Here is a 22102-nt window from a genome sequence, read left to right on the forward strand (position 1 = left end):
GGAGCCGGTCCATGCTTGCTGTTTCAAGGGACCTGGCATATATGGCATACGGTTCTTAATATGTTTGCTCACCTTCTTGGCACCATGTGTTTTAACCAAGGTCACCTCTCCGAGAAAGGTTGAATCCCCAGGTAGGGATTTTCCCCTGAAGTTAGGGAGGGAATAAAACCCCTCAACTAAGTGCCAGGCGGGTAATTAATCACTTTAACTACAAACAATCATGCTTAAGCTACATAATCTTTACTCCCTGGAATGGAGATAAGAAACGCCCTAACCTTTGTAATAGAGATTGATAGGATTGAATCAACTGGTATAAATACAGATGTAACAAGACAGAAAGAGACAGAACTTAGAAGAGAACCAAGAAGACAGAACCTACACAGCACCTACAGACAGAAGAACTTCGCTGGAGAGAACATGGCAAAAGATCCTGGACTGAACCTGACTACAGAAATTGGCAAGAGAACCTGACTAGAACCTGGTGTACTGCTGGATCTGATTTGCTAGAATTTTGTTGAGGATTTTAGCATCTATATTTATGAGGTATATTGGCCTATTAATTCTCTTTCATTGTATTGTCTTTATCTGGTTTTGGTATTAGGGTGATGCTGGCTTCATAGAATGCTGCTCATTCATTTTTATAAGATCACCCTACTACTTACTTACATCTAGTTAGCGTTTCACTCCTTTGGAAGAATCTAGTAGTGTTAACCATAAACTCGAATATTTCACTGTGAATTCTCACATCTAGGTGATTTATAAATCAATGAGTTGAGACCAAAGGCAGACAAATATTCAAAGCAGCAGGCCAAAATTCTAAATATGTAGCCAGCCTTTTCTATTTGAGGTCATGACCTGCTTTTAATATAGTAAAGGTGAAAAATACTTTTTACCCAGGTGAAAAAGACATTAGTTTAAAGATTCTTCTACATGGTTAAAATGGGCAATATTATCATGCTCACATTTGTGTGTGTAATAAGCCATGTGGTCTAAAAATTAGTCTGTAGGATTTCCTTTGGAAAAAGCTCAAGGATATATAAATTAAGAATTTATTTTCCCAGTATAAATAGAATATGAAATAAAGTACAGACAATGATAATGTTTTAAGAAAATAGCATTAATAGAAAAATGTGTATGTCATCATCTATATATATAAAAGCCAAACAACTGGAATGCCAGAACAACCGGTCACTATGACGCACCCTGCAGCCAGCCAACCGGCCCAATCGGGGGGGCGGCCCCTCCCCCCAGCCAGCCCCAGCCAGATCAGGGGTGGGGCTGGCCAAATAACCTCCCACAGCCTCTCCGCCCCCACTGGCCCATCCCCCCATTTGGTCCCCACCCCAATCAGGGCAGAGCCAGCCGGCCAACCTCCCATGTCCCTTCTCCCCCACCCGCCTGGCCCAATCGGCCCCCATGGGGCCGGGGGGGGGGGGGCAGCCCGACCCCAATTGTGCACGAATTCATGCACTGGGCCTCTAGTTTGTGATACTTTTAAAGACCTATAATCATTAAATAAGAATTCAGAAAGTGAATATCTTCAGAATATAATAAAGCTAACTTTCATTTACTGGTGAAATTTACATTCTCTCTGTTTTCCTTACAAATATAAAATGAGAATGTCTCATTCAAATTATACATGTGAAATAACAATGATTTTTTTGAAAAAGCATAAACACAGACTAAGAGGTTCACTCATTACGGGTTAGTTAGTTGCAAGGCTATGTATTCCAGGGAGCTTTGGAAAAGTGACAGAATGTGTTGCTTTTCCATTGAATTGGTTTGCCTTATAAAATAAATTTATTAAAATTTCAAAATAGAACAACTTAACAAGAGAACAAAAATTTTTGTAATGAGAAAGACAATGTTTTTTAAAGTGATGACTAGGTAATTAGAACAATGACAAGAAAACTGGCATTTCTCTTAACCTGTGAACAATTATCAAACATCACTTTATAGGACTACTACTGTTAAAAGTTGAAAAGTTAACTATCATTAGTCTTTGTGATGCTGGCCCTAGCACAAAAATTATAATATGACTTTATTTTAATAAGGATGACTTCATAGCTTAGCTTTTCATTTTAATCAGGTTGACTTCCTAATTAACTCTACTATGACAATAATATATTTTCATAATTAGGACTATGCAAAGATCATTAGCTATAAAGTTGTTTATCAAAGTTGTTACAACAGTGAACATTCAAAATAAACAAAATGTCCAGAAATACTCTAATTAAATACATTAGAGTACAGCCATAGAATAGAATACTATCCAGATACTGTAGATAGGTATGTATTAATATTTATAATGTAATGTTACGTTTTAAAAAGCAAGGTTAGAACACTGAATTCATGGTAGAACCCCAATTTTATAAAAAATAAAATTGAACCAACAGGGTGAGATAAAAGGGGGTTTACAGTTGTTTGTATGGAAAATAATACAATAATTAATAAATAATAATACAAGAACAAACTGTTTTGCATACTCACAACTGTAAACCTACTTTTGCCCCACTCTATATACATACATCTGGAGAAATACACTCCAAGATACTTAGTATTCTTGTTTCTGGGATAAAAGGAACATGTGTGTGTGTGTGTGTAAGTATGAATGTGTGTGTACATGTTTTCTTCAATAAATAAGCATTGCTTTTACAATCATAGAATAAAATTAGTTTAAAACACTTAAAAAGAAGTAGTATTTACTGTCAGGCTTAAATTTTAAAAAACAATGCCTATTTGAGGAATATATTTGTTTATTGTCATTCTTTTAAATTACAAATCCAAATTAAGGCATTTTGCATTCTGACCCAAAGTGAAATATAGAAAGCTAAAAATAACTTGACATTTTAACAAAAAACAAACTCAGAAATACGATGTCTGACACAAGCCACAAGGAAAAAAAGTATATATTCCAAATACAACTCTTGGATTGAAAAATACTAATATGTATTTTTTCAAAGTCTTTTTTAAAGTTACCTAAGTGCAATATGGAATTGAAATGCAAGAATAAACAGTCCTCAAGAGAAAACTCTGATTCCCTCTGAACTTTGAGAAGAGGTCATCTCAGCTTGCTCTAAGTGAGCCACTGACAAATCTCCCCTTGCTATTTATTTGCATGGGATATCCCACTGCACAACATTAACTAAGATCCATTTCAGGAGACGAAGAAACCTATGTCTTAGGAGCAAAATATAAAATTAAAAAGCAGGAATTATTTTTCTTGCCCTGGTGACTTGGTACAGTTATTTATACTCTCAGTTTCTTCTAATAGTCTATATTTTCTCTTAAGTCCATACATATTGCTTTAATTCCTTATATCCAAGTTCTTTAAACAGAAATAAACACCAAACCAATTCTCCTATTTATAAATTCTGATGATAGATAATACAATTGTTCATTTACAAGATTTACAACACAAAAATCTTTGTAAAACTACCCATTTCAACATATACATTTTTATTTCTCCAATGTGGCATTTATTATAAATTAGAAAGTCCAAAAGGTATCAAATGTTTATTTTAATTTTTAGAGTTAAATACAACCATCTACGATGCCCTAAGATATGTTTAGATTTCTTTAACAAAGTATGAAAATATTAATAGCATTTCATTTTAACACCAGAAAATAATGAATGTCATAGTTGGTATAATATTTAAAAGACTTAATGTTTTCACTTAATGTGACTGTAGGTACATTTTTCTGTTCCATCTTTCCCTCTCCCACACAGAATGATTCCATGCCAAATCCCTTAAATTCCTCTTTTGAAGTTTAAAATTAATTCCCATGGTTGCTCTCCTATAATCCCCCATCTTTTGAAAAATGCAAAATATGCTTATACTATTGGAGAAACCAGATGAAATCCTAAATATCCTATGTGAGCATGTGCTGTGCTTTCAAAAGAAAAGCCACTCACTCATTCTCAAAAAAAAGCTGTTCATCAAGGCACCTAATTTTATAATTAATATAAACAAGGTAACATTTTGCTTTAAGTACCCATTCATAATGTTAAATCAATGTTAAATTATAACGAAATTCCATGGAAACACACAAGACATATGCATTGGTTCTAATGAAATTCATACTGAATGGCAAATGAATTCTTAATAATGAGGCACTTGTGTTATCCAGAACTGGGATTGACAAGAACATAACTTAGCTACACTTTCTAAATAATATTATAGCAAGTAATGGATAAAGCACATACATTTTTCAGTTTGGAAGAAAATGATGTTTCACCGTACCTTTTTAATATAGTCTGTTTCCCATACAGACTTATCAAAGGGTTGGCTCTTTTATAAACTCATCTTGCCCTAACCATCAGAAGTCCATAACAACAGATGCTGGAATAATTAAAAACCTATCATTATTTTTAAAAACTATCACTATAGACACTTCCATCACATTACAGACGAGGAGAATGAAGGTGGTTTACGGGTGTCCTTGTGTCACTGTACCCACCTCTTCGTGGTTAACGTGTAGGCTTTAATGTGCATCCTTGCACCTCTGCTCCGGCAGGAAGCCTGTCTCTGGGGATCACTTGCAGAAAATAGGACATTGAGTCCATAATTAAAGTAATCTCTTTCCAGGCAGATGCTGCAGTTGGCTCTGTTATCACATATTACAAAAGGCATCTTGAGAGTTATAAAATGTGCAGCAAATAGCTTTGGAGATGAAAAACCACAATTTTTCATCTAATTTTGATCCATAGACATGTAAGCACTGTATTGCTAGTTTTTGGTTTTGAGCCAAATAACTATTATGGTGCTGGGATGAGCTAGGCAGTAACCAAAATTAAAGAATACTTTAGCTTTTATCCTCAAAGTGAGAAAAGCTCTTTTGTAACCATCTTTGCACTTAGCAAATAAGGATGCCATCTCAAATCTGAGCATTAATGCCTGCAGGCAGATTAAGAAGAAAGGCTTATGTAGCTTAGCCTTACAGTCATACTTTCAATATATTTGCTTAAGTTAAAACCAGGGGTTGATTAAGGAACCAGCCATCTTAGCACCTTTGCAACTATAGTGTACATTTTTTAATTTGAAGCATTTCTATTTATCTTTCATATAAGACATTGCTCTTTGAAATATGTTAGCCTAGATAACAAATATGCCCATATTATTCATAATCCCTTCTACAAATACTAGTAGTGGAAACAAACGGAGAAGATTTAACTAATACATTTTTGTTTCTAGCTTAGGACTTGTCAATGTGATAACCAAAACTTGACCTCAATTCTGTGAGGTGCTAAAGTGGAGATGGAAATAATTTTGTTTCACATTCATTTCTCAGTAATAAATAAGACAACTTCTGAATATGAACTGACTCATTTTTAAAGAGGTTATTTTAGAATTCTTAGAATTCTAGAAATTTTGTTTAAATTTTATTTCCTCAAACTGTTTTGTGTGTATGTTTTTGAAATATGTTTTTATTTACTTGAGATAGAATAGAAACATCAATGATGAGAGAGAATCATTGATTAGCTACCTCCTGACCAGGAATCAAACTGTGACCTTCTGGTTCATAGGTTGATGCCCAACCACTGAACCACCCCAGCCAGACTCATTAAGCATTCTTATAACCAGTATTTTGAACTCTGCATCTGGTAGACTGCTTGTCTCCATTTCGTTTAGTTCTTTTTCTGGAGTTTCGTCCTTTTTTTTTTTTTTTTTTTTAATTTGGGCCATATTTCTTTGTCTCCTCATTTTGGCTGCTTCCCTGTGTTTGTTTGTATGTATTAGGTAGAGTTGCTACATCTCCCAGTCGTGGTAGAGTTGCCTTATGTAGTAGGTGTCCTATAGGGCCCAGTGGCACAGCCTCCCATTCACCTGAACTGGGTGTTCTAGGTGTGCCCCGCCCCCTGTGTGGTCTATGTGAACCCTCTTTTGTAGTTGAGCCTTATTGCTGATGGCATGTCAAGGGGAGAGATTTACCCTCAGGCCGACTGGCTGGAAGGACTGGCCATGGCCACCATGAAGGATCTGCTATCCAGGGGCCGACCCCATGGAGCAGAACTCATTTCAGGGGGGCTTGGTGCCCTCTGAGTCCACGCTTTGAGTGTGTTGCTCATGGAGGCGGTTGAATGGTCCTTCAGCATGGTATGAAGCTTTCCACTGGGTGCACTGGCTCTGGGGTCTCCTGGGAGGTGCAGACCAAGGTCAGCCACCACCCATGCCTGTTCTAGAGCCACTCAGCATGAGCTCCAAAACAATGTGCATATGGCTGCTCCTTTGCTGGGTTTGGAGGTACCTCCACAGCCAAGGTATCCCTCCCAATTTTTATGCACCACACATGGGTGTGGGACCACCTGTTCAGCATCTCTGCCCCTCACACTAGTCTCCATGGCTTCTTCCTTATGTCCTTAGTTATAGGAGTTCTGTTGAACTAGGTTTCGGGTATTCTGAATGATGGCTGTCCCGTGGTTTAATTGTAACCCTGAAGTTGTTGTGGAAGGATGCCAGTATCACATTGACCTATTCCACCATCTTGACTGGAAGATTCTTTTCTCAGTTTTGGGGGAGTTTACTTAACGTCAAATTGTCAGTAATTTGGGCACAAATCTGATCTTCCGTGTTTCATTTGTATTCTAATATTATTCTAGCATCTCTGTCCAAGCAGTTAAACCTAAATCTACTGGTGATACATTTTGTCTTTAATTCACACATCCTTTCCCTATGTAGAATTCACTTTTGACAAGTAATCTTTATATATAAAAGCTTAAGTGACTGTTTGACTGTCCGACCAGTACCTATGATGCGCACTGACCACCAGGGGGCAGACGCTCAATGCAGGAGCTGCCAAGCTGCAGTGACTTGGCAGCTGTGGTTCTCGGGTGATGCACCCGGAACCAAAGAGGAGGGAGACAGATTCCGGGGTGCGTCACCCAAGAACCACCCTCTCACAATATGGGACCCCTCAGGGGATGTCCGGAGAGCCAGTTTTGGCCTCATCCTTGCAGGCCAGGCCGAGGGACCCCACCAAATCCGTGCACTGGGCCTCTAGTGATATATAATAAGCTTTCAAGGAATGGATCTACATCATAGATATCAAGATGTAATCTAATGTGTTCTTCGTATTTCAGAAGTTTCAATCAGTGTCTCTCAATATTCAAAGGAATTAGATAATTCTCTCATACAGAGGTAGATTTCAAAATTACAACAGTAAACACCATAATATATGTATCAGTACCATTATAAAAAATAGGTAAGTGGTCATTTTAGAGGCAACTGTAGTAAAGTGACAAAAATTGCCTGCTTGGAACTAGACTACCTTCTGAATCCAAGCTGTCACTCACGGGCAAGTGTAAGCCCGTGTCACTGTAAGCTGAGATAATAACAGCACCTACTTCATAGAATTACTTTGAGAATAAAATGAGTTAAAAGATGTAAACTACTTAGAACAGTGACTAGCACATTCTAAATTTTCAAATATATTATTAATTAATGTTGTAATTGTTATTTTACAATCCCTATTCCCTGGCAGCTTCTCACTAATATTTAGGGTTAGATGGCTGGAGATTTCCTTCATTCCTTCCTTTTTTCCCTTACTCCCTTGCCTGTCCCTACCTTTTTCCTCTCCCTCCTCTTCCCTTGCCTCCTCCTCCCCCTTCTCTCCTCCTTCTCATTCTCCTCCTCCTTCTTTCTCCATCTCTTCTCTCCATATACCCTCCTCACTCTTAGGATTTTGGGGGGACAATTTACATGCAAGAAGTTTGAATAGTTAAGGGCCTCTTTTAACTTGAGGCTTACTTGTCACTAAGGACTAATCAAATATAAAATTAAGAAGAAATTATACTGTCATAAGATCTGGATACTAAGCAGATCTCTGAAATTACCACTTGAAAAGTTATCAACAGGTGTCAAAAACTAATAATAAAATAAATTTAGTTACTTATCCATTTTTATTTTATTTTTATTGATTTTGGAGAGGGAGAGAATCATAAGATTGGCTGCCTCCTGCATGTCCCACACTGGGGATTGAGCCAGCAACCCGGGCATATGCCCTGATTGGGAATTGAACTGAGACCTCCTGGTTCATAGGTCAACACTCAATCACTAAGTACGCCGGCTGGGCTAGTTATCCATTTTATACATCTGTACCAGGACAGCCAGCAACTTTATTCTCAGGCCATCCTCTCCTCTATGTCTCTCACTTGATTATTTTTAACGAGAAAGGCAGTAAAAAAAGACAGCCCTCATTACTGTGTGGCTAAGTGGTTTAGCTATGAAACCTGTTTTATTTTTACAGCATGTTCTTCTCTGGGAAAGGCACACACAGCACATGATGTAATTGTTTGGGATTTCAGTTCAAATGTTCCATAATTCTTACTACAAGATTTTTAAAAAGGACTTAAATAGATAAGTAGGTTTTTTAATCATACATGGATGTTCTAATATGAAATTACAGAATTGGGTGCAGTGTCGATTCAACTGCCACTTTAGAGAGACCGTACACATGGTAAATGATAGATATTAGTAGCTGGATTCTTCAAATGCAAGACACAATCAATTGTAAGACATTAAGAAATAAAGTATATGCTGCCAATTTTTATTACAATCTCTTCTTTTGAGATTCCAAAATATTTTTTAAAAATCAGTATTTCAGAATCAATGAAATATGATATCATTATGAGCTATTAAGAAAATTTTATTGAGAGCCTTCTATCATCTGTATTTCAGTATTAGGACCTGTTAGGTACATAAAAATAGCTAACACAGTCCCTGACCTTGGGGTATTTAAAATCCAGTTAAAAAGGAAAATACACTTGTAAAGAAATTAAATAATGTATGAAGTAACTAATGATAAGAAGTTATACAAAATATATGACTAAAGCATATAAGCATGGCTGAAGTTTAATTTTTAAAAAGCGATTCTTCTTACTTTAAAATGTGAAATTTTTAATTTTTGAGGTTAGTTAGAAAAAAGAGAATCATGATATATTTACATTCAAATGCCATAAGTTTATGTGTTATTTTATTTTTGCTGAATGTTTAAAATTTATGGTGAACATTAGCAATCCCCTTCAAGTATTGCTGGGCACATACTAATTACAGGTTTTAACTCTTATATAGCTCTACTCAACACATAATAAATACTGTAGTAAGGAACAAAGGTAAAATTTTATTTTGGAAATTTTCAGATAAATTGTTTCAGCGGTCCATGTTCAATCTTCAGTTTTCCTGTAGTCTCTCACAAGCTAGTTAGGAAAGGAGATTAACAAAAGCATCTTGCCCACATAAGAAGCAGCTACTCCATGCAAAGCTCAGCGTAATCATGGCTCATGTGAAGCAGAGACTTAATGCTATTAAGAATAGCAAAAAGTGCAAATTGCATCATAAAAATTTTGTTGGGAAATACGAGTGAGAGTGTGTATTCTTTGCAGAGAGTAAAAATTACTTCTGAGCAAACTGTATTTTCCTGACCAACTGCTAAGAAAATATTCTCTGAAGTTAGGACTTAAAATACCTGTTATTTCTCAGAAGAAAGTAGAGTTTGATATCCCAGGAATGGTGAGGTCATATGCCATCAAACATGATATTTAAACATATTAAATGTAAACCTCTATTTCTTTTTGAAGTAAGCAATTCTATATTGTTGACATAATTTATTTTGTGTTCTACTGTTGACAAAAATAATTATTGTTTTAAATTACAAAGTGATGCATGGGAAAAATTTGTTGTCCTTCCAAGTGCAAACATGAGGAAGATAAAGTATGCCAAAAGAGTCAGAGATTACTATTAAACAAAAGGAAAAAACAACACTGAACCTCATATAATCCAAGGGCATTTCCCATGTTTTCTCTGTTTGAGACATTGTATCAACTGTGGAGGGATCACAAAGAAATAAGAAGTTGTCCCTATTCAGGTAAGAAATTAATTCAAATAAGTATACAGTAATCCAATCAGCATGTCACTTCTGTTATTGATGTCTTGGAAAGCGTTATAGTCTAGAAGAGTGGGCATTTTCAACAGTTCTTGAAAAAAGGGTAGGACTTTAGCAATTGAAATTTATAGGGGAAAAAAGTATTCTGGGCTATGAGAAAAGCATGGAGAAAGAAAATCACAAAATGTTCAGGGAATTGTAGGAAGTCTTATCAATTAACACCCTATCCAGGAGGTGCATGCTATAGGAAATAAGAGAAGATGGTAAACATCAATTATTGGGAAAAGCATATCAAATCCATGCCAAAGGGCTGGCTTTCAGATGGAAATGTGGGGGGATACAAGCTTTGAGTGATCAAGATTGGACCTTAGGAAGATTAACTGGCTAACACTGTGCAGGATGGACTGGAGGAGAAATAGGCCGGAAGTGAACAGACCAGTTGGGGTGCTATTGCAATCAATAACCTTAGCAAGAGGTACTGGAAAGAATGAGTTCAAGTATGAAAAACTTCCTGAGGGAGAAAATGATGAGATTAAATGTCAATTAACTAGAAGGATGAATCTGATGTTTGCATCTTGATAACCCAGAAGATAGGCGAAAAATAGAACCCTTGACACTGAACTGTATGCTATTAAAGGGAAGTAAAGATAATAGTGAATTTGGAGTGTGCATATTTTATGAGATTTTGTTGTCTGAGCAGAAGGTTGGAATAGAGAATCATTCAATATGCCGTCCAGCTCTATTTTGCTTGGCTGCCCATAGAATGCTGTTTCTGAATGGCCTCTGACCTTATTCCATTGGCCTATTTATCCATTCAATAAATATTCAGTGAATGCTTACTGTGTGCCAGGGACTGTTTAGACAGTTGGGGCAAATGAGTAAACAAACAAAAAAATTCTTGCTTTCAAGGAACCTGCATTTCAGCAGAAAGAGACAGACAATGAATATACATAATTAAATATGAAGTATATCATGTCCTAGAAGTAAAAAAAATATGGAAAGAAAAGATAACTAAAGAGGATGAGGAGTGGTGGTTCTGGGGCAGTGGCAGTGGAATAGTCTATACTGACAGATGTCACAAGTCACAGCCTTTGAGCCACAGTGCAGTGTTTGTCTGAGGCCGTGGGGGCATTACTCACTACATTTCCCAGTTTCCTCTGAATGAAAGCACATGAGAAAGTTATTAAATTTCTATAGAGTCCCTGATTTCTCACCATCACGAATCTCTTATTTGATCACATTTCCTTCTTGTCACTAATGGTCAGAAATCAGAAAGCTAAATTTGTGGTCTTCTTCCAACATGTATATGAGTCTCATGGCATTTGTAGCACCCATTTTCATCTTATTTTCTAAACGAAAATTTTCATAATGCCCTTATTTTTATCTTATTGTGTATTTTGGTCAGCTAAAATCTAATTTAGAACTCTTGAGGAATTAATAAATAGGCAAAAATAAAGTTACTTTAAAGAAGTTTTCATCTCTTTTTTTTTTTTTACACCAAAATCAGTAAATTCCATTAGAGTCAAACTTGTCAAAATAATACACTTTAATAGTTATCCCCTATGTAGCCCAATGAGGGGTATATTTGCCTCCCTTAGTGGTCACCGACACTGCGGGTACTTACATGAAGTTCACGCAGCCCGTGCCAGCAGGTGGAGCAATCCAGACGAAGCTGAGGTTGGTTGTGGGCAGATGACTCACATGAGAGGCCACCACGCTGCACATAAACTGGTTACCAAACTGGTGGTCAGACATGATCCCTGAGAGACAGAAAGGAAGTTTGTTATAAAAACAACAAAACGAAGTCTTTCTTATCATAGCCTAACAATATTTTCTGGACATTTTTATTTTATGTTAAGATGCATCATGCTGTTTGGGCTTCCCCATAAATTATGCAACTTTCCACTTCCTATTGTTAGAAGGAAATGAATCATTTAAAACATGATTGTTAAGGAATAACCTAATACATTTATTGCCATAGTATTGGCTTGGCTTTGCTTTTGTTGATTGGTCGTTGCCCATCACCACAGACCACTAGGACCACACTGGAAGTGTTTACAGCAAAGGAAACAAAATTCTATTGATAAGTGGAAGGTATCTCAGAGAGGATGTTAGAAGGGGCTTGTTAAAATATTTGGGCTTGTGTTGTTATTCTAGAGAATAGGACGGTCAAGCTGGCCCCAGAATTTCCAGATTTTAGTACTGAAAGTCCTGCATCCTGGGGACACCTGCTCCCCTCACCCCCTGCTCAGCCCTGTTGGGGATGTTACAGAGAAAGGTGGCTTTACTTCTGAATTGGGCGCTATCAGAAAGTAAGGGCAATTTTATCACTGAGCATTTTAATTGTTGTCTAGGAGACATGAGGAATTGAGTAGGGCTCAAGCTTTGATTGACAAAAAGTTCATGTTAACAAGAAGAGGGGGTGTTGGTCATGTTGGCGGTTTGCACCATGTTCTATATCCAGGCATGAGTATAACGTGGTCCTCCCAGTTTCAGAGTGGTCTCGTTTGGCGCTGATGGTCTGTGAAACTGCTTATGTTCAACATGAGGGCACCACGGCCCCACTGTGAGTGCCGGGCCAGCTCCCAGTTGAGCTACTGGGGTGCTTTCTTTCCCTTTCCCATAAGGCTATTCTCTCAGGTTTACCTCAAGTACAAAATATTAACACATGACTGGATAATAAGAAAATAAACAACTCAATTTTTAAAAAATGGGCAGAAGACCTAAATAGACACCTCATCAACAAAGACATGCAGATAGCAAATAAGCCTATGAAAAGATGTTCAACATCTTATGTCATTAGAGAATTACATATTAAAACAACAATGAAATGCCACCACACACTTACTATGGCCAAAATCCAAAACCACTGACAACATCAAATGCTGGCGAGGATGTGAAGCAACAGGAAAACATTCGTTGCAAGTGAGAATGCAAAATGGTCTAACCCTTTTGGAAGACAGTTTAATGTTTTGTTACAAAAGTAAATGTACTCTTACCATATAATCCGCAATCCCACTCCTTACCCGTTATCCAAATAAACTGACATTTTATGTTCACACAAAATCCTGCGCATGGAGATCTATAGCAGTTATATTAATAACTGTCAAAACTTGGAAGTCCTCAAAATGTCCTTCAGTGAGCTAATGGATAAACTGTGGTAGATCCAAACAATGGAATATTATTCAGAGCTAAAAGGAAATGAACTGCCATGAGAAGGCAGGGATAAGTAAATGCATATTACTAAATGAAAGAAGCCAATTGGAAATGGTTACATATTGTATAATTCCAACTATATGCTATTCAGGGAAAGATAAAAAGTATGGGGATGGTAAAAAGATCAGTGTTCGCCAGGTTTGGGAGGGAGAGAGGGATGACTGGGCAGGAGCACAGGGGATTTTTAGGGCAGTGTATAATGCTACCATGGTGGAAACGTGTCATTGTGTATTTGTCAGAACTCATGGAATGTACAACACCACAGTGAGCCCTAATGTGAACTATGAACTTTGAGTGAAAATGATGTGTTAATGTAGGTTCATCTATTGTCATGAATATATCACTGTGGTGCAGGATAGTGACAGGATGGATGCTCTATGTGGCGTGGGTGGGTGGGGACAGGGGTACATGGGAAATCTCTGTTCTTTCCATTCAATTTTGCTGTGTCTTAAAACTGCTCTAAAAATAAAGTTTACTAATAAAAACATTGTCAGAAGTGGGCAGTTAAATAAAACATTCATTTATTGACTTTTTGAAATGGGCAAATGACTTACTCTCTCTCTGAGACCCAGTTTTCTTATCTATAAAATGGAATTACCATGTCCCCTGTATCCTGAAGTTATAGTGAGAATTAAAAGGCCCAAACACATACAACAGCTCCTAGTACAGCACACCTGTGTTTGGATAGGTGCCCTTCCTGGCTATCATCACAGCAGTCCCTGCATTCCTCCATCCCTGCACTTGCCCATCTTTCCAAGGTGTCTGTGATGGACTGGGTCTTTCATCTTTATATTCCAAGCAACTGTCACAATACCTGACACATCACAGATTGTCAAGAAATGTTTTCTGAATAAATACAAAAATAATATAACTATAAAAAAAGACAATAGAATCTGTGACATAGGTTACATTAACTAGTGAAATAGGATCTTCTAGAATAGGAAGTTATTCTGAATACTAGTTCATACTGGGCAAAGAAATAGAAAAATAAATCTATATTTTTATACAGCCAACAATGCTCTTTTTCTCATTTAAGAATTCATTTTTTGAGCTGTATCTTGAGACAAAATTCTTCAAGCCAGAGAAACCGCAAGGTTAAAGACTCCCGGGGAAATTGCCGAGTGCTGAAGGTGACTCAGGCATTGCCGCTCCCCTCTGGTCCGGCATAAACAGGGAGCCAGTGTGTAGAAAATGACACATCTGCAGGAGTCAGCTGCCAAAAGGAAAACACGGGTTCCAACCACAATCATTGTGGGAAGGGAAATGAATCAAACAAAATAGGGATGCAGTGTTTCACAGCCTTGGTAACCGGATTCACGTTTGAATATCTCATTCCTCAAAACTCCTCTTAGAAAGTGAGTGGATGTCTAGGCTACATAGTACTTGACGGAGATGTTATAAAGCAGCTAGATGTCATAATTACCATATGCCCTATCCAGATACACATGCCACAGAACCATAGTCTGGCAGGCTTACCAGGCTGGCCCAGTAAGTTCCCCAACGGGGCTGCACAGGGGCATCACCTGAAGAGGCTGAGTAAACACGGGTGCCAGAGATTCGGGCGTAACAGGTTTGGGGTAAAGCCTGGGTAATGAGAGCTTTGAAAGCTCACCAAGCAATTCTAACATGTAGCTGAGAACATGCATTAAAAACGTGTCTTAGTAAAAGGCTGTCCAGAATTCAGGGCTCAGGGTAATACCACTATGGCATCAATACACAGTTTGAAAATATCCAGCAGTGTCTTACATATGACTCTGGTAGTAATACAAAATAGCCTATCTTCTCATCCATTACTCCTAAACCACCCCCAATATGTATTCTGAGGATTTTTTTTTTAGATACCTTCAAGTAATATGAGTGGTAGTGGTCTTTTGCTTTTTTTTTTTTTTTAAACATAGAGCACTGGCACATTATACTCCTACCACATTTTAATTGGCTTTTCCTTCCTTCCTTCCTTCCTTCCTTCCTTCCTTCCTTCCTTCCTTCCTTCCTTCCTTTCTTTTAAACATCTAAAGGTTGGCCAGAGTTGGAATTATTAGAAATCTATTTACCTTATCAACCAGCAGGAAAAACAACAGTATTTACAGAATCCTTATTTTGCATCAAACATTATGTTAGGCCCTATGGAGGGACATAGTCCCTACCCTGAAATGACTTGAGCTGGGAAGAGAGACCTGGAATAAACTGACGTTCTAAATAAAACAGCTAACTTGGTGGTATTCCTGGGAAATACAAAATAGGAAAGAAGAGGGATTAACACAGACGATTGTAATAACAACCAATGCTTGTTGAGCACCTACAACGGCCTGGCATTATTCTAAGTGCTCCGTGATGCTAACTTTTTGAAGGCTCTTAACAACCCCATCAGATAGGAGCTGTTATTTTCTCCATTTTAGCACACAGGACCGAGCAAGCAGGCAGTGCAGCCTGCATTCAAACCACAGTGCCCTTGCTATACAGTCAGGAATGGCGTTATTGCAGAGGGAGACGGAAACTGGGTCTTTGGGGAAAGGCTAAAATTTCCCACAAATTTTTTTAAAATTTTATATTCAGCAGCAAGGTATAATTCAGAGACTGTCACCTCACTGCCACAGACTGCATGACTTTGTCAGGATGCCCTCTCTCAGGGTCAGTTCTGACATCTGTAAGCTGCTGGTCCACAACCAGTAAGGCCCCTTGCAGTGCCACAGCTGAGTGCAATGTAAGCGAACAGAGGAAAGATGGGAGAACATCACACAACGAGCAGAGGTGCGCATGTAAAATGAGAACGAGGAAGACGAGAACAGTCAGCATCAGCTTCCAGTGTCCTATGAAAACAATTTACTGCATCTGCCACACTGATCTTCTCAGTGGTTTTTGTGTCATGAAAGACATATACCATCTAATTAATATGTAGGGTTTATATCATATATTCGAAAGCCTGTTCTTAGGATAACTGAAATTTGAATTTGGTAATGAATTTAAATTTATGATGGTGTTTTCCCTGCTGCAGGCTGGATAACAGGGTACATATTGCATTTTTAATATTACTTGGAAAAGGGGAAATGGGATCTATAGTAAAAGAATTTAATTATGCTGCACATTTCAGGGAGATACAAACATATCAAATATATGCTGACAGAAGAAGATTTGACTTTGGGTGGGGGCACACAATGCAATATATAGATGATGTATCATAGAACTGTACACTTGAAAACTATATAATCTTAATAAACATTGCCACCCAATAAATTTAATTTTAAAAAATAAAGATTTCATTTTTATTGTTGTGGTTATGTGTAAACTGTCACACAAAATTTTTCACATGGCATTTCTTCCCTAGAGAAAGAAGCTACTATAATTGACTATGAGAGAAAGTAAGCACTTCCAGAAGTATGGCTCTCTTGACCTAATTTTGAGCAAAGAAAGTGAAGTATATCCTTAAAACTCTAAAGTTTCACAAGATTGATAACTGTCTTGATTTTAGCAAGATTTTAAAGAATCCATGTTATAAATACATTTCTTTTAAATGTTGTGTACCCACATTTGAGAAATAGAATATTCACAATCCTGTTATAATTTCTATACCAAGAAATAACATAGCCCAGCTGCTGTGGCTCAGTGGTTGAGTGTCGACCTATGAACCAGGAGGTTATGGTTCGATTCCCAGTCAGGGCATAAGCACAGGCTTCGGGCTCAATCCCCAGTAGGAGGTGTGCAAGAGGCAGCCAATCAATGATTCTCTCTCATCACTTATGTTTCTATCTCTGTTTCCTCCCTTCCTCTGTGAAATCAATAAAAATATTTTTAAAGGAAATACTGTAACTCTTTAAAACAATTATTCTTTTTGACAAAGTATGGTGCTTGAAATTCATTAAGTCATTCAATCCTTTAAATATGTAACTCAAATATATATATTTATCTTCCTAATCAAAGTTTGTGGTTATAAAATAGGAATCTATATCAGAGTTTCTTTTAGCCACCTTATACTTCTGCACGATTAGGCTCACAACGTCTTTAACTGTTCTAAACTTGCTTCCATGATCCCTTTTAAGACAGTGATACACATTTCTGTGCCTTCTGGGACATCATTTTCCCTGACAAGTCTTCAGTTATTTTAAGTTTGTGACTAAACCTTGTATGAACTCGATTTTCCCTCAGGAATACTTTCTATGCTTTTAATGTGCATACCTTGGGTCTTCAGAACTGTAACTAGAATTTCTATGATCCCCCATCTCTAAAATAAAATTTACATATCCTCATAAAAATGTAGACCATTCAGTTCCAAGAAACACATTGAAGATTTTATTACCAAAAATAACCCAAGTAGTGAAAAAATTACACATTCGTGTTGGGTTTATTCCATATTTTGTAGATTAAAGATGTACATTGCACAGACCTGTTGAGTGTGTAATTTGCCATGGTTAGTGTTAACATGGGTAGAACTTGTTCTAGTTTACTTTCCATGGGGTTCCAGAACAAAGACGTCTGTGGATGGGATATCACCAAAGGGCTAGTATTACATTAAGATTTTGGATTTTTGTTTGTAGAACATGTAACCTTCCTATATAAAAATGGTGAAACCTTAAAATAAATATTATTTGATTACTTCAAAAACTTTCAGAAAGTTTAAGAGAATATTTTGTCAGAAAGTTTAATAAATGTATCAATTTATGCCCCCATTAGAAGTATAAAATAAGACACTTTTTTTGTTATTGTTAATCTGCATCCAAGGATATTTTTTCCCATTGATTTTTAGAGACTGGAAGGGAGGGAAGGGGTGGGGAAGAGATAGAAATATTGATGTGAAAGAGACATATTGATTGGTTGCCTCCCACACACGCCCCAACAGGGGCCAGCATTCAAACCTGCAACCCAGTTACATGCCTTTGACTGGAAATTGAACATACACTCTGACCACTGTGAAACACTGGCCAGGTCTTAAGACAAACATTTAAAATTATTTCTATTTTATTTTTATTAATTGATTTTTATTTAAAAGTGGTATCTAAAAGCTTCCATTACTTAATAAAATTGGCCTGTTCTGAAAATCTAGTTTGGAAAGTTTGCGTTATATTATTATAAGTGAAGAGGGGAGATGAATTATGGAGTTTGTTTTTCTCATTGTTTAAACTTTTCATATGATTCAATATGAATAACTGTTTACTTACAGAATTTGATTTGTCTTTTATTTGCCTTCTTTGCTAGGTTAATGTACTCAAGCATTTCAACGAAGCTAAACACAATTTTATCTGCTGAAAAGTAATCACAGAACTTCCTGAAAACATCCTTATTGCAGCTTATCTGTGAAGTACAAGCCTGATGAAAATGGATATGAAAAGACCCTCTCAAGTAGTGCTACAAGATAATGAACAGTATGTGCACACACTTTCACATATGTACACTGACTTTGTTTAAATTTTAAAGCATTGATTTGAAGGCATTTGATTTCAGATTTAAGTCTTAAAGTAAAAAAAAAAAATACTAAAACCCTTTTTTAAGTCACTCTGGAATTCTATGGGCACGTTAGAAAACATATGAGGATCCATGCTATTTCCACACTTACTGGTTATGTAAAAAGAGCTTATTCTAACTCAACCAGATTCTTTCCTCACTTACTGCAGTTACAAAGATGAGAATTCTTGTTGTTGCTTTCCTTTTCCATTTCTCTCCTAGCACTACCATTCAGCAAACGCCTTCTCTGTGTCAAGTGTTCTCCCATATTATTACCTTACTGTTATGGGAGAGGAAGTACAGGGGGAAAGCTGAGAACATAGACCCCGAGGCAGTCTGACTAGGTACAGATCCTTGGCTCCACTACCAAGGAGTTCTGGACTCTTGGGCAGATTACTCAAACACTCTTTCTTTAATTTCCTTTCCAAGAAAATAGAGATAATAAATAATAGGGTGGCTATGAAGATTAAATGAGTATATGACATATACTAGTAAAGCACTACATTTGTTGGCCTTTATTATCATTCCCATTTTAGAGATAAAGGATACTTATCAAGAACCAGTGGGTTTAACCAAAGGACAACAGAGCTAGTGAAGAGCACTTCAACACAGGTCCATTTTCTGTCCTACACTGTCCACTGGCATCCTCCCTCCCTCCCTGTGCCCAAAGGAACAGGACCTTAATGACAAGACAGGCCCCTGTCCTGATCAAGAGAAATCCTCTCCAAATACAGCGATGGAGTACAAAGTGAGCAGGCGAGTGTAAGCAGGAAGAGGGCCCCTCCTGTAGGCACAAGGATTGGTTTTCTCCCTCTCCCGCTCCTCCTGATTCCCCTCCTTCTCTAAACACCTTAATTTCTCATCAGACAGTTACTGAATTCCCTTTGTCCTCTTGGTAAATGTATCTCTTAGTCAGATACAGATGGAGTGAGATATCCTTAGGTCAAAAGTACTCCCCTAAAGGGCAAAGCCATACAGTTACACTTAGGCCTGTGTGGCCACTGAGTTCGACACAGCAGAATCCTTTCCGAAGAGCAAGTACAAAATTCATTGCTAAAGGTCCCTGACAAACTGGTTCCTTCCCTACTACTTCATACTCTCCCTCACCCCTAAAAGCTGCCTGGTGGTAGAAAATCACTACACATTGTCTGCCTCCAGCCTTTCTACAGCAAACACACCGTGCTGTGTTCAGAACTATATTCCGCCTCACTATCAGGTGCTTTGACTTGTCCTGGTGTGTGTTAGATTCATAGCACAACTTCTAGTCTAGAAGCTGAACTTCACACATACACAGGCTAAAGAAATCCACAGAGGAGAAGGCTTTGGAGATATAAACCCAAGCCAACATAGGAGCCTGAGAAGATCTTCAGCAAAAGTTAATTAAAAAATAAAATTATTTTTCATAACTGAAACTTTGTATCCATTGAAAATAACTCTTCATTTCTATCTCTCTGGGCTGATTTTATCATGACCCTTATTCAAAATTCATACTCTGTCATGGCCAAACTGATTATAATTGTATGTACACATCTGTGGGTTTCTTCTCCCTAGACCAGGGGTCAGCAAACTATGGCCCAAGGGTCAAATCTGGGCTATTTTTGTACAAGCATTGGGCTAAGAATAGTTTTACATTTTGAAAAGTTGTAAAACAAAAAGATGAATATGCAATAGAGATCTACCTTTATGATCTGAAAAGCCTAACATATTTATTAGCTGGTAGCCATTTACAGAAAATGTTTGCTGACCTCTGGCCTAAGATGTCCTTTATTTCTCTGGCTTGGCTAAACCACTACTCACCACTTAATATACATATGAGAACAGAAACCAGCCCTTCATAAAATTTTCTGTACAATCCCTTCCTATATCCAAGGTTAATGTTAGGAACATCTTTATGCTCTCAGAATACCCAGAGAGCAAATCATTTCTCTCAAGAAACTTAATCTAGGCAAAAATGGAAGTAAACAAACTGTGATAAGGGTTATATTAAAAGACCATATTAATCATGGAAATTTATGTTTTTGTGGTAAAAAAAAATTGCCCCCTAAGTTGCAGGTCAACAGTATATGAGTCAAAGACTCTTCAGGGAAGTTGTCCTCCATACAAGGGCTCAGCAACCTAAGATATTTCCATATGGTAGCTATGCTATCTCAGTGTGTGGCTGCCATTGCCATCACAGCAAGTGGATAAAGAAACCTATAGGCCCTGGCCAGATGACTCAGTTGGTTGGAGTGTTGTCCCATATACCAAAAGGTTGTGGCTTCGATTCCCAATCAGGGCACATATCTAGATTGTGGATTTGATCCAGTGTCAGGGCGCATAGGGAGGCAACCCATCAATGTTTCTCTCTCTCTCTCTAAATATCAATAAAAACATAAATTCGGCGAGGAATTTTTTTAAAAAAAGAAAGAAGAAAAGCTAGATGACTCACATCCTCTATTCTGTGCTCCGACTGGGAAATAGTATACTTTATTTCTCCTCATAACCTATTAATCAAAATTATTCACATGGTCCCCATAAACTACAAAGAGACCAGAAAGTGTGGAGGAGCAGATAGCTATTTCATGAGCAATAAATGCCTTGACCAAAAGGTATGTACAGTTAATTGAGGCAGAATAGAGTTTGACAAGAGTTAGGATTCTCTACAAAGCTGACTACAAAGTGGCAGAAAAAGTCATGACAGAGGATGGTGAAGGTGACTGTGAAACACAAAACATAAGGTTCTGCACATTCCATAGGAAAGAACAGAGTCTCTTCAGTACCACGGAGAGCACCTGCACTTTAAATTACTCTAAGACCCTATGATGTCAATTGTAATGCCTTTATTTAGCAACGGTTCATTTCATAAACATTTATCATGTGCCTATCATAGATTTTGTAGATGAAACAAGTTTCATAACACATCACTAACAGTCTAATGGGGAAGACAAGTAACTGTATTGCAATGAGGCTAAATGATTACAAAGTCATCTTAGACATATTTAAAATAGATTAGGAGTTCCACACAATGGTCGAATAGGTGAACATAGTACCCTCATCCTCCCTCAACCACATAAAAATTACAACTAAACTACAGAGCAACCCATCATTCAGAAGTGCCTGAAATCGAGCTAAATCAAAGTCCTAGAACTAAATATCTAAAGAAGCCACATTGAGACTGGTAGAGGGGCAGAGATGCACAACCGGCTAGTCCCATACCATCGTGTGGCAGATAAAAATCTCAGCTGCAGAGGCCCCCTATGTAGAGTGAAGGGTCACGTACTACACCAGGCTACTTAACCCAGAGTTCCAGTGCTGGGCAGAGAGGTCCCCATACTTCTGGCTCTTTCTGATTTCTTTTTAGTTGTCTACCTTTCAGAGTACAGTGGAGAAAAAACACAATAAATAAAACTCTCTACTGAACTAAGAAAAAAAGAAAGTTTAAAATATAAAATTAGTGGAGACTGAGGCTGAGGGCTGCTGGAGTTCTAGGCAGTTCCTCTTAAAAGGCCATGCATGGGATTACCCCCACTGAAATCCAGCAGTAGCTCAAAAGGCACCAGGGACATATGGGAGGAACTCAATTGTCTGGCAT

At 37.6% G+C, this 22102-nt stretch overlaps 1 protein-coding gene across 2 annotated transcripts in view; it reads right to left on the reverse strand.

The window, feature by feature from the left end:
* RELN (reelin) overlaps positions 1-22102 on the reverse strand; it is a 440175-nt gene that overhangs the window by 297915 nt on the left and 120158 nt on the right. For both annotated transcript variants that reach the window (XM_059712765.1, XM_059712766.1), the window contains exon 3: positions 11507-11642. In XM_059712765.1, coding sequence (XP_059568748.1) covers positions 11507-11642 — 136 coding nt within the window. The remainder of the gene's footprint in view (positions 1-11506; positions 11643-22102) is intronic.

The sequence above is a fragment of the Myotis daubentonii genome, chromosome 10 (assembly GCF_963259705.1).
Source record: "Myotis daubentonii chromosome 10, mMyoDau2.1, whole genome shotgun sequence".
Taxonomy (NCBI): domain Eukaryota; kingdom Metazoa; phylum Chordata; class Mammalia; order Chiroptera; family Vespertilionidae; genus Myotis; species Myotis daubentonii.